Source organism: Heteronotia binoei, chromosome 5, assembly GCF_032191835.1.
Source record: "Heteronotia binoei isolate CCM8104 ecotype False Entrance Well chromosome 5, APGP_CSIRO_Hbin_v1, whole genome shotgun sequence".
Classification (NCBI taxonomy): domain Eukaryota; kingdom Metazoa; phylum Chordata; class Lepidosauria; order Squamata; family Gekkonidae; genus Heteronotia; species Heteronotia binoei.
In genome coordinates, this window is record NC_083227.1 from 105,217,024 (window position 1) to 105,232,651 (window position 15,628).

Here is a 15,628-nt window from a genome sequence, read left to right on the forward strand (position 1 = left end):
TTTTTAAAAAAAAAAATCAAGCTGAATACTGCAATGCCACCATTTCTAAATTCTGTTTCAAACATCTGATGCTATTGATTTGGATGGAAGAGTTCTGGGTCATTGGGCTGATTCTAATTAAAGGTTTTACATGCATTGCATTCTGAAATTGTTTATGCTTTTCATTTATCCAGTAATTATTTGCATGAATAAGCATCATGCATGCACACACTTCCTATATTCTTGTGATACTTCAGCATGCATGTGTGAAATCTGAACGCATTTGTGATGTTTTATTTATATAGAAAACACACAAGTGAACAACTGAATTTCTAGCTCCCATGATTTTAGGAAACAGGAGATGCCATAGCTCAGTGGTGGAGAGGGTTTCCAACCTTCAGGTCCATCCTGGAGATCTCCCAGAATTACAACTGTTCTCCAGATGGAGAGAATGGCTGCTTTGGGTAGTGGATTCTATGGCATTATTCCTTGCTGAGCCCCTTCCCACACTCCACCTACCAAATCTCCCAAGCCAGAGCTGGCAACCCTAAATGGAACCTCTGCTTTGTACGCAGGTCCCCAGCTCAATCCCCAGCATCTCTAGGTGAAAGGATCAGGTAGCAGGTGATATGAAAGACCTCTGGAGAGCCAATATTGGACAGACGATGGACATTGCTGACCTTGGTAAACCAATGATCTGATTCAGTATAAGGTAGCTTCACGCGTCCATGTGAGGAAAGTTTGAAGACAACACTGAAGCATGTTGCATGTATGTATTGCAGGTACTTGTTCATAAAAACGTATTGGGACATCTTAAAGAGTAACAGATTTATCATGGTATAAACTTCGAGAGATTGGAGCCTTCTTCATCAGATGCATGGAGTGTGTCCTCGGTTGGCAAAATGAACACAAGTCCAGTTTAAAGTTCCTGTCTTTTATTCTAGTATTCAGTATATCTAACCCGTTACAAAAGGTAAAGGTAGTCCCCTCTGTGTGAACACCAATCTTTTCCGACTCTGGAGTGAGGTTGTTTTCATGGCAGACTTTTTTATGGGGTGGTTTGCCATTGCCTTTCCCCCACTCATCTACACTTTCCCCCCAAGGACAAGCCAGGTAACTCATTTGACAGACCCTCGGAAGGATGGAAAGGCTGAGTCAACCCTCGAAAGCTGGCTACCTGAAACCCACAGCTTCCCGCCGGGATCGAACTCAGGTCGTGAGCAGAACTTACCTTGTAGTATTGTAGCTTTACCAGTCTGCGCCACGGGACTCTTCAACCCGTTATAATCCTCCACGCTTCAAGATGAGCCTAAAGCACATAGCTATTTCTGTCCAGTAGGTGTCCCTAGTGCTCGTGTGAACTTTTGCTTAGAAACGTTGGAACTTCCCTCTTATTTATTATATTGTCCTTTTTCACTCTTCATGCTTCCTTCAAAACCTTTGGACCCCGGAAGCTCCGAGAAGCAGCAAATCTCTTGGTGATCGTTTTGCGTTCTCTCTCGATCAGGTAGCGTATCTCTCTAACGCTTTCACTTTCCAACTTTTTGCTTGAGAAAGGAAACGGCTTCAATCGGGTTTCTATTTCTTTCCTCCTCCTGGCCTTCATTCCCAAAAGTTATTCATACATTCAGATGAATTAGCCATTACAGAAAAGGGCTAGCTGCTTCAGGTGTAATTGTACCCCGCCACGATTTGTGTGCCGCAGTTCGAAGGACATTCTTCTCTACAGAGCAAGCTGCCTGCTTCTGAACTTTTCCTAGAAGCTACTTAGGCTGCAGTTAATAAAATGGAACATACCCCATGCGTAGACTTGCTTCCGATGGCTCCAGGGGCGGAACCTTCCTATGCTGGTCTACTCAGAATCGTACTGATGGTAGTTTACTAGCAAAAAAGTGCGCTTTCTGTTGCAGTGCGATGCTAGGGAAGTACATCCAGGAATGCAATCTTTTGTTATGAAATCTTGGCTGGGCAATTACATTCTACTTTTCCAGTTTATGTAGCGCTATTCTGTTTGGACGACGTACTCAGTCTGCGTTTATGATTAACATTGCTGTTCTTCTGAGCCCGTTAACTTCAGTGGTCAGTCCGTTTAGGATTGTACTGAAAGGAGATGTCTTAAGGGCTCTTTGGGATTCACATGCATTTCCCTTAACGCAGACCGTGTTGTGCTTTCTTAGGGTAATATAATCTGCAGTTGCTGAAATGTGGTTTTCTCACTGGTCACATGTTCCAAGGAAAAATAATGGAGCAAACCAGTTCTGTGGGTTTAGCGCCCCAGAGTCGCACAGATCACCTGCTCCATGCTTGCCATCCTCCTACTGCCCTAATTACATATTGTAGCAGACTTGAGCCTGTTCCTCACTGCAGGGAAATACGGGGATGAGTGGCTCCCACCTACATGCATATTGTTTCTCTGTATTTGGCTACTGGTAGTTGAATGTGAGAACTGGCCTGACTCCACTGAAAAGTGTCCTGTGTGAAGGTGATAGAACTTTCATGACTGTCCTGATCCATTCTCAAGCAGATCATCAGTTTTTTAAATTCATGTGTGATGGTTCATACTTACTGAGCAGCTGAGGAATGATGGGGATTGATCTTTCCTTCTCCACTCAGATACAGTCTCTTCTGAACTCCACAAGGAATATGTAGTCACATGGAGGCCAGAGTTTTGCAAGATTTTCCACTCAAAAAGGGTGTGTTCTGCAATGTATTTACAGTGAAATTCTAACACTTCTAAGGCACTGACTTCAATGGATTTAGAAGAATGTCCTCTCTTTGGGACTATACTGATAACCTCCGCCTTCCAAATTCTAACAGGTTGCAGGATGCATGCATGATTCTTTAAGAGTGTGAACAAGTGCACTTTAGTCAGGCCACCATGTCCCACAAGCTATTTGATGCCAGTTGCCTTCCTCCAAACTGAAGGTGGGAGTGGCATGTGGTCATTCCTCAGGCTGCATTTTTCAGAGTTTCAAAGTCTTGGGCTTACATATGGGCCACAGAGGCAGAAGGAAATATAGGGAAACCAAACAGTTATCCAGAAGGCAGTCCAGTCCCACCACCACACATACACACACACATCTGGTACCAGTTCTGGGAGAGGAAAAATCAGGAAGAACACTGTAAAATGAAAAAAAGGATGTCACAAGAAGCTTCAAACCCCACGATTATTTTTGTTTTAAGGGGGATGCCTCAGAATACGCTTGGAATAAAGTAAGAGTCATTTTTAAGTTCTGATTTTCTAATGTCATTTTCCTGGAGCTAATCCAGGCACTTCACAAATAATTTACATTTATATTGTTGTACTTTACATTGTTATACTTCAAGACAGATATCAAGGTACTTCAAGACAGATATCAATACATGCATAAAAATAATTTGCATTTAGATTTGGCATACATTCCTTGAAAACATTCAGAATTGGAGATCCAGCCCTTTCTTAGTTTTTATCTGTTTTTAAATGACAGCTGTGCATTTCAGTATAGACAAAGAGGTGTGTGTATGTTGTAGTTTCAGGGCTTTCTTCCTGAATTTCAAACATACAATGAAGAACTGGCTCTGAGAGCTAGTACCATGGCATTTACTCATGGCCAAGCATGAAAGAATCTAGTTTCCCCCCTCCAAAAGTAGCTAGTGGGCCAGAGTCTTTTCCACTTTTTAATTTTCTCCTTCATGTTCTTTTTTGTTGCTCTTCCCTTCAGGTTTCCTGGAAAATACGGTCCTCAAACGATGGCTGCCACACAGCTGACTGAGGGCACTGTAACAGTGGGTGGACAGAATCTATTCTACAGGCAGGCCAAGCCAGCTCAGCAGGCCCCTCGTCTCTCTGTCTTGTTGCTGCATGGCATTCGTTTTTCATCAGAGACGTGGCTCAATCTGCAGACTTTGTCTAAACTGGCTGAAGCTGGATACCGTGCTGTAGCTATTGACTTACCAGGTGTGTCTTGGTATGTGAGGAGACCATCACAATGGTCACATTTTGGAAATAAGTTGCCAAAAAATCCTGGTACTGCCTTCTTATTCTCTCTTCATGCCCTCTTGGTTACAAGCTCTTCTAACAAAATTGTCTGTAGCCTTTAGGTGCCTGACCAGGAGCAAAGTCTATGTTCCCTCCTGTCCAATATAACTCCCACCACACCATGGCTGTTTACATCTTCTCCCCTGAATCAGTACAAGCATTCAACAGGCTATAAAACTGGAGAAGATTCCTCAGTGAATTCAGTGGAGAACATGCCAGCCTCTTCATTCATGGACAACTTTAAAGAGGCAAAGCAGGCTTGTATTCAGGGTTACTTACAGACACAAGCAATGTAGTCCATAGAAGATGGTTTCTTGCTAGCTATGAGGTATGGCCTGTTGCATTTGATACAGAATGACAGTTTGTTTAGACCTATGTATAGATAACATGGCCAGCTACCTTGGTGGCACCTGTTAAGGCCCAGCAGTAGTAATGTGCCTGTGAGTGTAACATACAGAGTGGACCTAGTGCTATTTTCCTCTTTCTTCTTAGAATAGGCAGCATCCTGACACCTGTATCTGGAGTGCTCTATTGTCTTGCCAAGTTTTATACATCATCATAGTAGTCTTGTTTTATATTTATTAATTGTGTTTATATCCTGTTCTTCTTTTGGAAAACTTCAATTATAAACAATTTTATTAGTAACATATGGTAGCAAAACTATATCTATATCTTACAACTTAAAAAAGAAAAATTTATCTACCCCATATCTTACTTTTTCCCCCACCCCTCCCCCCGTTACTTGACCCCCGCCAGTGTTATTTACTTAAGGAAAAACAAATATTAAAGGTACCCTTAACTATTAAAGAACCAAAAGTTATACTCTTATTTTAAAAACTTAATCATTATCAAAGATTGTCCAGTGTCCCTTTATTTTCCATTCTTTTTCTATGTATCTTCTGAACTTCTTCCCACTCCAACTTAAAAAGTTCTAAATCATAGTCTCTTAATATTCTTGTTAATTTGTCCATTTCACTCCATGACATAACTTTTATAATCCAGTCCCATTTCTCTGGTATTTTTTCTTGCTTCCACAACTGCGCATACAATGTCCTAGCAGCTGAGAGCAAGTACCAAATTAAAGTTCTATCTTCTTTTGGAAATTTTTCCATTTGTAATCCCAACAGAAAAGTCTCTGCAACTTTGTTAAACTCATATCCCAAAATATTAGAAATCTCTTGCTGGATCATCTGCCAAAACGTTTTAGTTCTTTCACAAGTCCACCACATATGGTAGAAAGAACCTTCATGCTTTTTACATTTCCAACACCTGTCTGGCATCTTGTTATTCATCTTCGCTAATTTTTTAGGAGTCATATACCATCTATATATCATCTTAAAACAGTTTTCTTTAATACTTTGACATGTTGCGAGTTTCATAGAATTCTTCCACAAATATTCCCAAGATTCCATCTTTAGTTCTTTATTTACATTGATTGCCCATTTTATCATTTGAGATTTCAGTACTTCATCTTCTGTAGACCATTGTAAAAGTAATTTGTATACTTTTGAAATTAGTTTCTCATTGTCTCCAAGCAGAACTTTTTCCATTTCTGTTTGTTCTTTCCTTATTCCTTCAGTTTTGATGTCATTCTCCACCAAGCTTTTTTTTTTGTTGCATTTGAAACCAATCATATTTATGATTCAATTCTTCAGCGGTCTTCAGTTCTATTTTCCCACTTTGTATTTTTAATAATTGATTATATGACAGCCACTTTTCTTCACCTGTCTTATCCGTTATCTTTATCACTTCAGCTGGCACAATCCATAAAGGTCTTCTCTCATCTCCATATTTCTTATATTTTATCCATGTATTTAATAAATTGCTCCTTATATAATGGTGAGAGAAAAGACCATCCATCCTCTTTTTTCCATAATACAAATATGCGTGCCAGCCAAATTTATTTCCATGGCCTTCCAACACTAAAAGTTTTTTTGTTTAACAGCGTTATCCATTCTTTCATCCATACTAAACAAACTGCTTCATGATATAATTTTAAATCTGGTAGTTGAAATCCGCCTCTCTCTTTTGCATCTGAAAGAATTTTCATTTTAATCCTTGGCTTCTTCCCAGCCCACACAAATTCTGAAATTTTTCTACGCCATTTATCAAATTGTTTGGCATCCTTCACAATAGGAATAGTTTGAAACAAATACATTATCCTTGGTAGAATATTCATTTTTATTGCAGCTATTCTACCCAGCAATGACAAATTAAGCTTGTTCCATTTTAGCATATCTTCATCCATTTTATGCCATAACTTCTCATAATTATTTTTAAACAGATCAATGTTTTTCATTGTTATCTCCACCCCTAAGTACTTTACCTTAGAGGTAACTTCACAGCCCGTTAATCTTTGTAATTCTTGTTGTCTATTCAACTGCATATTCTTACACAAAATTTTTTATTTTTCTCTATTTATAGAAAGTCCCACCAACTCCCCATATTCTTGTATTTTCATTAACAACAAAGGTGTAACTTGTATGGGGTTTTCATTTATAAACATTATATCATCAGCAAATGCTCTATATTTGTAAGTACATACTTTTATTCTTAAACCTTCTATATCTTTTTCTTCTTGAATCTGCATCAATAAAATTTCAAGAGTCCTTATAAACAACAATGGTGAAAGCAGACAACCTTGTTTAGTACCTTTGCTAATTTTCATTTCTTCTGTAAGGTCTGCATTAACACACAACCTTGCCCTTTGTTCAGAGTATATTGCTTTGTCATTCTTATAGAGCTTTCTCCTAACTCCATCTTTTCCATTACAGCAAACATAAAGTCCCAGCTTAAATTGTCAAATGCTTTCTCTGCATCGGCAAAGAATAATGCTACTTCTTTTTCTGGATGTCTTTCATAATCTACAATATTTACAACTGTCCTAATATTGTCTCTTATTTGTCTTTTGGGAAGAAAGCCTGCTTGATCTTCCTTTACAAAATTTATCAAATGTTGTTTAAGCCGTTCTGCCAAGATTCTTGTAAATATTTTATAGTCATTATTTAATAATGAAATTGGTCTGTAATTCTTTACATTCGTGGCATCTCTATCTTCTTTAAGTATCAAAGAAATAACAGCTTCTTTCCATGTATTTGGTACATTCCCTTTTATTCTTATTATATTCATCAGCTTCTGCAATTTTGGTACTAATTCATCCTTAAGAGTTTTAAAATATTTAGCTGTATATCCATCTGGCCCAGGAGCTTTTCCATTTTTCATTGCGTTGATTGCTGCTTCAATTTCTATCTTTTCTATTGGATCATTCAAAACTTTTCTCATATTTTCAGTTAGAGGTTCTATTTTTAACTTTTGTAAATATTCATCCATCTTCTCTTTCTTTATTTTGACACCTTTAAACAGTTTGGCATTGTACTTAAAAAATTCTCTCTTTATTCCCTCTTGAGTAACCACTTCTCTTCCATCTACCACAATTCTGTTTTCTCTCTTTTTCTTCAATTGCCAAGCCAAATATTTTCCCGGCTTATTTGCTCCCCCAAAGGATTTCTGCTGAAGTCTTTTCAAATTCCATTCCACGTCTTTATTCAACAAATGTCTCAATTGAGTTTGTAATATTGTAATTTCCCTTAAGATTTTCTTTTTCCCTGGTCTTTTTTTCAGCTCCCCTTCCTTTTTCTTTATTTCATTCTGAATGTCCATTAACTGTTTTTCTTTTCTTCTTTTGTCTTTATTATTCAAAGTAATCAACACTCCTCTCATTACTGCTTTATAAGCATCCCAGACCGTCTGAAAATCAATATCTTCTTTATCATTCACTTGGAAAAAAGCTTTAGTTTCCTTTTCTAGGAATGTCACTGTTTCTTTATTCTGTAGCAAATCTTCATTCAATCTCCATCTTCTCAATTTCTTGGACAATTTTGTAATCCACATTATTGGGTTATGGTCGGCCCCAATTTTAGGTAAAATCTCTATCTTCCTTGTTATAAGACTTAAGTCTTTAGTTCCCCACAGCATGTCAATTCTAGAGAGTTTTATGTCTTGCTGAAAAAAAAGTATAGTCCCGCACTTCAGGATTAAATTTTCTCCATATATCTTCTAAATTTTCTTGTTTAGCCAATTCAAAGAAAGATTTTGGCAATTTCCCTTCTTTCCCATCGTTTTTTTTCCCTCCAGATCTATCCAATGAATTCTTAACTGTTCCATTAAAGTCTCCCATTAGCAATACTTGATCATAAGTCAACTCATCAAATTGTTGTATAATGTCTTTAAAAAAGGCATCCTTTGCTCCATTAGGCGCATACAGTCCCAATAACAACGTTTTCCCCCCATTTAATATTATCTCCACTGCTACAAATCTTCCATCCTTATCTTTAAATACTAATTTGGGCTCCAATGCTTGTTTAATATAGAAAATAACTCCCCTTTTCTTCTGTTCAGCCAATGAATAAAATTCTAGTCCCAGTTGTTTATTCCATAAAAAATTATAATCCTTTTGTTTAATGTGTACTTCTTGCAAGCAAATTATATTACAGCTTTGTTTCTTAATCCAATGAAATGTTGCCCTTCTTTTTTGTGGTGAATTTAGTCCATTAACATTCCAAGACAATAATTTGTAATCCATCATGGTGCAAACTCTTTATTTTCTTCAAAAAATCTACGCAACTCCTGCGCATTTGTAATTGTGACTCTTTTCCCCTGGAGTTCAAAGCTCAAGCCTTCAGGTATTATCCATCTAAATTATCCTCTCAATTTTTCTGTCAGCTTTTTATATGTTCTCCTGTCATTTATCACTTGCCTTGGCAACTCCTTCATGATTCTCACTTTACTGCCTCCCACTATCAATGTCTTTTCAAAATTTTTATTCATGATCCTTCCCACCATTTCCTTTGTCATATATCTTATAACAACATCTCTTGGTAGGTTGTTTTTCTTGGCAAAGAGTGAATTCACTCTGTACATTTAGTCATACATATTTTTGGTCTCATCAGGGTCTTCTTCTAAGAATTCTGCAATTATTTTTATTATATATCCTTTCAAATCACCATCCCCCACTTCAGGTACTCCTCTCAGACGTATCTCAATTTGCAGTCATGAGTTGTCACTTTTTCTTGAACTTTCAACAAGGTGGTATCATATACTTTCATTTTTCCTTCTACCTCTTGCACTTTCTTAACTGTTTCCCCAGTCTCCTTTTTGAGATCTTCCATGTCTTTTCTCATCTCTGCAATAATTTCTTCTTTTGATTCATCAATCATCTTTCTAACTCCTTTCATTATTCTGGCTTCCATGGCATCCAATTGTTCCTGCATTTTCTCTAATGAAAGAGCCCTTTGTCAGGTCTGCTTGGCTTCAGACATTTAGAGAGAGAAAAAATTCAAAAATACCAAACATTTTAATCTCACAAATTTCAAATTTCTGTCAGGTTCAAAAGATTTGGGCTTGCTTTTTATAATAAGCTTTATTACATCTTCCTCTGAGCTTCCTAGGCCAAGATATGAATTTTTAAAATTTTTAAAACCTTCAAAAAATGACAAAATTTTTGACCTCACCAATTTTCAATCTATCATGTTCAAAAGATTAGGACTTGCCCTTTATGGCAAGCCCAATTTCGCTGTCCTCTGAGCCCCCAAAGTCCAGATATTTATTTTAAAAGTCTTTAAAATTTCCAAAATGGCGGCTGCAACTTTTTACTACTTCTTAAAATTTCTCTTTCCTTTTAAAAATTTCCTAGGAGCCCACAGAGTATATGACCAATAGTACTTATCTTCTTACCCTCTTTTCAGTTGATTCCAACAATATTTAATGTCCCAAATTCTTTTTAAAACAATATTTTTAATTTAGCCTCCCAGCAATGGCTGCCGATGTTTCTCAATGGTATATATTGCTAGAGTAGGTTTTCTTTCTACTACTTCCTGTTGTTGTTGCCACCAACTCACAAGGAGATCTCACGATACTTGACGTATTTCCTGTCTTGCACAGATGTGCTGCAGGTCTGTTCCAGTATGATGATGTTGCTTTTACTTCCAAACTGCAAGTAAACAAAACAATACATTCCTTCTCATTTTTTAGCAGTTGTTAACACTGTCCTTTATATTTATAAAGTCCAAATTTCACCCCTTCCTTCCTCTTCTTCCAAGCTCTCTATATTTCCTTTTCCCACCTTTTATTTTTGTCCCTTTAAGCTATAAATAGCTCCGGAATGAAAAAAAAATCTTCTGTACCTTTTCTTCCAATTATCCAAGTTTCCACTGGTCTTTCAAAGCTTTAGATGTTTAGCAATGTCCAAGAAGGTTAGGATCCTGACGAGCTTATGTCAAATAAATGACTCTGGGCACTTCTGCAGACGATGACTATGCAACTTCCCTTGAGACCCCTCAAAGCCTCAAAGAAGACCCCCTTCAGGACTCCCTTTAAGCCAAGGTAAATCTCTTCAAAGTTTTCCGTGCATGCCTTGGACTATTCTCTAACTGAGAAAAGTAGGCAATAGGCATTAATTTGCCTTCCACTACCCCGAACAGAAGTTCCAGCCTGCTCCCATTATGAGAGACAGCTCAGCTTGACATTTTCCTCCCCCGGAAGTCCCTTCTTTTGGAAAACTTAATGGCATTACGATGGGGTTCCCAGGCAGTTTCTGATCCAAGCATTTGCAAGCCTGAGGCCTGCTTAATTTTAATAATGCAACATTACTATGTACTCTAGGATCATTCTTGTTTTCTTCCCTGACATTGATGTTCACACTTGGACTTGAAAATCTAGCATGTGAAATGACCCTTTCTAGACCCAGAGCCAGAATCCAGGGTATTCTGATGCTTGTTGGTGTCAAATGATGTTGCTTCTTTTGAATTGTTGCTCATTCCTTGGGGACTATTCCACTGCAAAACGCCATGCTACTTGTCACATGGATGATTTCTGCTTTTGAGCCCCTAAATGGAGTTTATTCTGGTTGTTCACCTGCTGTGTGTAAAATGGAATGTCTTTTTCTTTGTGATGCAGGTCTGGGTAATTCCAAAGATGCTACTGCTCCAGCTCCCATTGGAGAACCAGCACCCAGCAGTTTCTTGAAGTCTGTATTCGAGGCCCTTCTGTTAGACCAGGCTGTGGTCATCAGCCCATCTCTCAGTGGGATGTATTCACTTCCATTCCTTTTCCAGCACAGTGAGCTGCTCAAGGCCTACATCCCAGTGGCACCCATCTGCACAGAGAAGTTCCCAGCCACACAGTATGCCAGTGTCAAAGTATGTCTACCAACGATGGTTGGAGAGGGATTCTAAGGTTAAAGCAGGAGCAGATCTTATTTCAATGAATGATAATTAGGAAGAACTGGGAGGCAATTAAGAGAAGTTGCAGAGGCTTCAGAAAACAGTGAGACAAATGGATAGGCATCTTGTCTGTGACAGCCACACAGCAGGCACAGAATTGTAATAAAAAGGGGGGGAGGGGTTCCAGTTGAGCACTAGAGGGCACTGCTTGCCTCTTCATTCTCAGATGCTTTGAAACAGGCAAAGCAGGCTTATATGCAGGCCTGCTTAGTGACACAAACAGAGAAGCCTGTAGAATGGTTCTGTTTGTATTGGTTAACTGTAGCACCTTAAAGACTGCTGGAAGAAGTGAGGAGTGTGAGATGCAGGAATTCCTTCATTACTCCCCTTTATTAAGAGCTATGAAAATGTGAAAATTGCTGTGACAGCCTCTCTCCATTACTGGATTGGTGACACAAGTTCCACTGTTGTTTGCAGGGACGGTGGCTCAGTGGTAGAGCATCTGCTTGGGAAGCAGAAGGTCCCAGGTTCAATCCCCGGCATCTCCAAAAAAGGGTCCAGGCAAATAGGTGTGCAAAACCTCAGCTTGAGACCCTGGAGAGCCGCTGCCAGTCTGAGAAGACAATACTGACTTTGATGGACCAAGGGTCTGATTCAGTAGAAGGCAGCTTCATATGTTCATATGTTCATCTTTACTTCTTTGATCATAAGAGAATGCAATGGGTTTTCTTTTTTTTTTTTTTTTTTGGGGGGGGGGGGGGGGATATGTGAATTCTAATTGCAGTAAATGCCTGGACACTACCTAACTCCTAATGACGTACAATTAAGCCCTCTGTCATCTGTTAGTGTATAGGAAATGTTACCTGAGAGCAGGGACAAGTTCTTTTCAGTCAATGAATGAATGATGAACCTATCTACACTGAAGTCTCCATGGTACTGGGGAAGCTATGTATATGTTAACTTCATTTTCAGCACATCAGATTTTCTTACATAACCAAGCAATTATGGGATAGCACACTTATAACAAGTCCCTTATTGCCTAATCAACAGTGTGTGCAAAATGGAATTAAATGTGCATTTTGATGCAATTTCCTGGCCACTCATAGGTATGATAAATACTGGTCTGAAACCTTCCTCCAATGGAAGAGCCACTTAGGCTGCAGGAAGACTTCTTATGCTGGAGGAATTTCCTTCAATCCTGGATAAAATGTACCAATGACTTGGAGCCTGCTTAAAAATTCTGTGGATGGAAGTACAGGTGATTTTTGCTAACTCCCCTTTCCTGTGATAGACCTATGATTCTTCCCCCTCTAAGCCATTCGCAGGGGGAGGTCCACCATCCCCCAAGGACAGCATTTCAGGGGCATTTGGGGCTGCAGGGAGAGGGAGGAAGTCATGTTATGTGGATGGAAGTAATTTCCAAGCCAAAGATTTTAACATGTTCATTAACATTAACTGTAACAATCCATTGTAAGGCAAAGAGGACAAGCTTGGAAGGCAGTGAGCAAAGCAAGAGCTGTAACATATATGTATTTTTGATTTTTGTGCGGTGGCTGACATAGGTCTTACACTTACCATGGCCTGTCTTATGGACACAGAGAAGATCAGTGCAAGAAATGTTTTTTCTATGAAAGGCTTGGAAATTTTGACCCTCTGTCACATATCTCTCTGGAAATATGCTCAGAAAACTTTTCCAGCTATCTAACTTCCAACACATCAGAATGTAGACAATAGTTATGTTTTGTTCTTGCTCCTCCTGGATCTATCTGCAGCCTGCAGGACTTGACTACTGTAATGCACTCTACAGAGGTGTCTCCATTCAGAGACACCAGTTAGATTAAAATGCTTGGCAAAACATATCCGCTTCATATCACCATATCACTCCCATTGTGATGTCACTTCATTGGCTGCCCATCAGTTACTGCACATAATTCTAGGAATTGATTACCACCTACAAAGCCCTTCATGGCTTTTGTCCCTCATCTGCAGGACTGTCTCTGTCCCTATGCTCCACCACAACAGCTTTGTTCAGCCCAGCAGGGCCTTCTGCAGCTACCATCTAGCAAATGGGCAAAATTGATGTGCCCATACTATACTTGTACATGCTTTGTTGTTGCCCCTGCCCTCTGGCATGGTTTTCCCCTCGCCTGACTTTTGCAGACTATGCAAAACGCAAGTTTTAAAGAGGGCTTTTTGCACAGGTAAATAGGGCTATACTGCAATGAAATAGTTAGAAAGCTGCATTGGTAAAGGTATTGTAAACATGCTCCAGACTAGGTTGTTCTATACCATCTAATGTATCATATTTAAAAGGTCATGCATTGTTTCAGCATTATTTGAGATTTTTGTTTTCAGATTTCTGTTCTCCAAAACCTATTGCACGGTTCATTGGATGACCCATCCTGTTGATTGTACTTGACTTGCACAATGTAATCCACCTTGAGCCTGCAATAACAACAGCAATAATAATCAGAGAGGGAGCTGGCAGCTGCATAGCTTCTTTACTAGGTGGGCGTTCCCCCCACAAAACTGTAATCCTATCTAGAGGCAATACACTATCTAGAGTTGGTGTGTTGTCAGTGGAATCTGAGGACAGACTTTTTTTGTTAGTTGATTTGACTCTACTTTACTTTCCTTCTTTCCCACATTAGACACTGACACTCATTGTATATGGGGACCAGGATGTCCAGCTGGGAGAGGTCAGCCTGAACAACTTGAAGAATTTACCCAATCACAAGGTGATGCTGATGAAAGGGGCAGGCCATGCCTGTTACTTGGACAAGCCAGAAGAGTGGCACCTTGGTCTGCTCAACTTTCTCAAGAGTTTAGAATGAAGAATAAAATGGCTTTGCATCCTCTGGGCCATCATTGGTCACTACCACATCTGTCTGCTTCCAGATGTTTGGGACTGCTCTCTTTATGCAATTCAGTCAGCAGACATTCTGGACTATTCAATAATCCCAGAACTAAACGGATTAGTAAATTCATAATATCGCATCCAAAGTGTGCCTGCTGCCTAATTTTTGGTAAACTGTATAGGCTGAGTGAGCATAGCATTCTGTCTTTTGGCCATGAGATGCACTAGGTCATATTTTTTCATACTGACATGTTAGGATTTGTCCCGTTATGTCAATTGGGATCAGTGCTGTAATTTTACTAGCCATTAAATCAACCTTATCCTCATCCCCACGTCTCAGCCATGACTATGATTCTTTCATGTGTATTTTTTTAGCAGCCCAAATTGATGAAACAGTATATTTCCCCAACTGAACAGTCTTTCAGAGCTAGTCCCCTTGGTCTTTGCTCTCAGTCCTTGACATTGCCTCTCATCTCTTTTGTGCGCTCTTCTCTTGATGACAGAACTTTAAGTTTTCCTTTCTTTACATTCAGTTCTGTGTCAGAACCTGTTGCTTCTTGCTGTAGGGCAGCAAAAGTAAACTGAAACTAATAGCCAACAGTGGCAGACAGGTGTTTTGGTTTGTGATAAACAAGCATCAGAGAGCAAAGCTAGTGCTGACTTCACTCTCCCTGGCTTTAGAGACTATCGTTTTGTGTGATAGAATCCTTCACATCTCTTAGCGCGCCCCTTCCTGAGTTCTTCAATGATGTGTATATGTTAAATGATACATTCTCCTTCTGCAGCCTGGACTGTCCAAGACGTGATGGCTTACTGTGTGATGCTCTTGGATTTCATGGGTACTGTGATCATTGTCTTGAATGGTGTAAATTAGACAGTTGAGGGAATCATCTAAGATGTGTAATGACTCGTCAATGGGACACATTCTGAGTACTGTTTGACTGCAGTTGCAAAAATAGAGAAAAAGCAGAGGAAACTCTCTGTAGTCCTGCCAGGGAAAGGGAAAGGTCAGGGCACTCTGGAGGGGAAGCATTGCTCATCCACTTCAAAACAGAAAGGAAAGTGTTCCATTGCTGCTTCATACTCAAACCACTTTCTCCTGCATATAATCAAAGGGTCCTTTGGGTTAATACAGAGACTGCAGACTTTTCAAAATAAAGCTAGAGACAAAGAAAATGAATAAAATCAGCTGTAAGCTGGAGAGAAAGAAAATTAATTAAATCAGCCACGCAGGACACTGGTTTATGTATTCAGTAGGTGATCCATGTGAGTTCCTGCTGAATAATCAATTCTTCATCAAAATAAATAACTTGTGATCACATAAAACTCTGATTTTTTATCTCTGATGCTTTTACTGATGTTGCATTCTTTTCCAGTGGAACTGGAGCACTATACTGTGAACTTTCTTTGCACTCTACTGCTCAGGCTTCCCATGACTCCTTTTGCTGCTGGAGTCTGGAGCTGATTTACAAGGGTGGGAATGTTGTGAGGAGGAATGGAACTGTTTCCACTGCTAACTTATGGAAATGTGGAGCACAGTGAGAGAATTCAATC

General features: G+C 39.3%; 1 protein-coding gene across 1 annotated transcript; it reads left to right on the forward strand.

Annotated features, from left to right (window-relative positions):
- Window positions 1–1,354: 1,354 nt before the first annotated feature.
- On the forward strand, window positions 1,355–15,400 carry ABHD14B (abhydrolase domain containing 14B). The gene is made up of 4 exons (XM_060239979.1): window positions 1,355–1,486; window positions 3,681–3,916; window positions 10,952–11,193; window positions 13,869–15,400. Exons 2-4 carry the CDS (start codon window positions 3,709–3,711, stop codon window positions 14,049–14,051), a joined length of 633 nt encoding a protein of 210 aa, XP_060095962.1. The 5' UTR covers window positions 1,355–1,486; window positions 3,681–3,708; the 3' UTR covers window positions 14,052–15,400.
- The last annotated feature ends 228 nt before the right edge of the window (window positions 15,401–15,628 follow it).

Coding starts and splice junctions, on each gene's coding strand:
- ABHD14B (XM_060239979.1), top strand. CDS start 3,709: ATGGCTGCCACACAGCTGACTGAGGGCACTGTAACAGTGGGTGGACAG. Junction 3,917..10,951: donor TGTAGCTATTGACTTACCAG/GTGTGTCTTGGT, acceptor TTTGTGATGCAG/GTCTGGGTAATTCCAAAGAT. Junction 11,194..13,868: donor CACAGTATGCCAGTGTCAAA/GTATGTCTACCA, acceptor TTCCCACATTAG/ACACTGACACTCATTGTATA.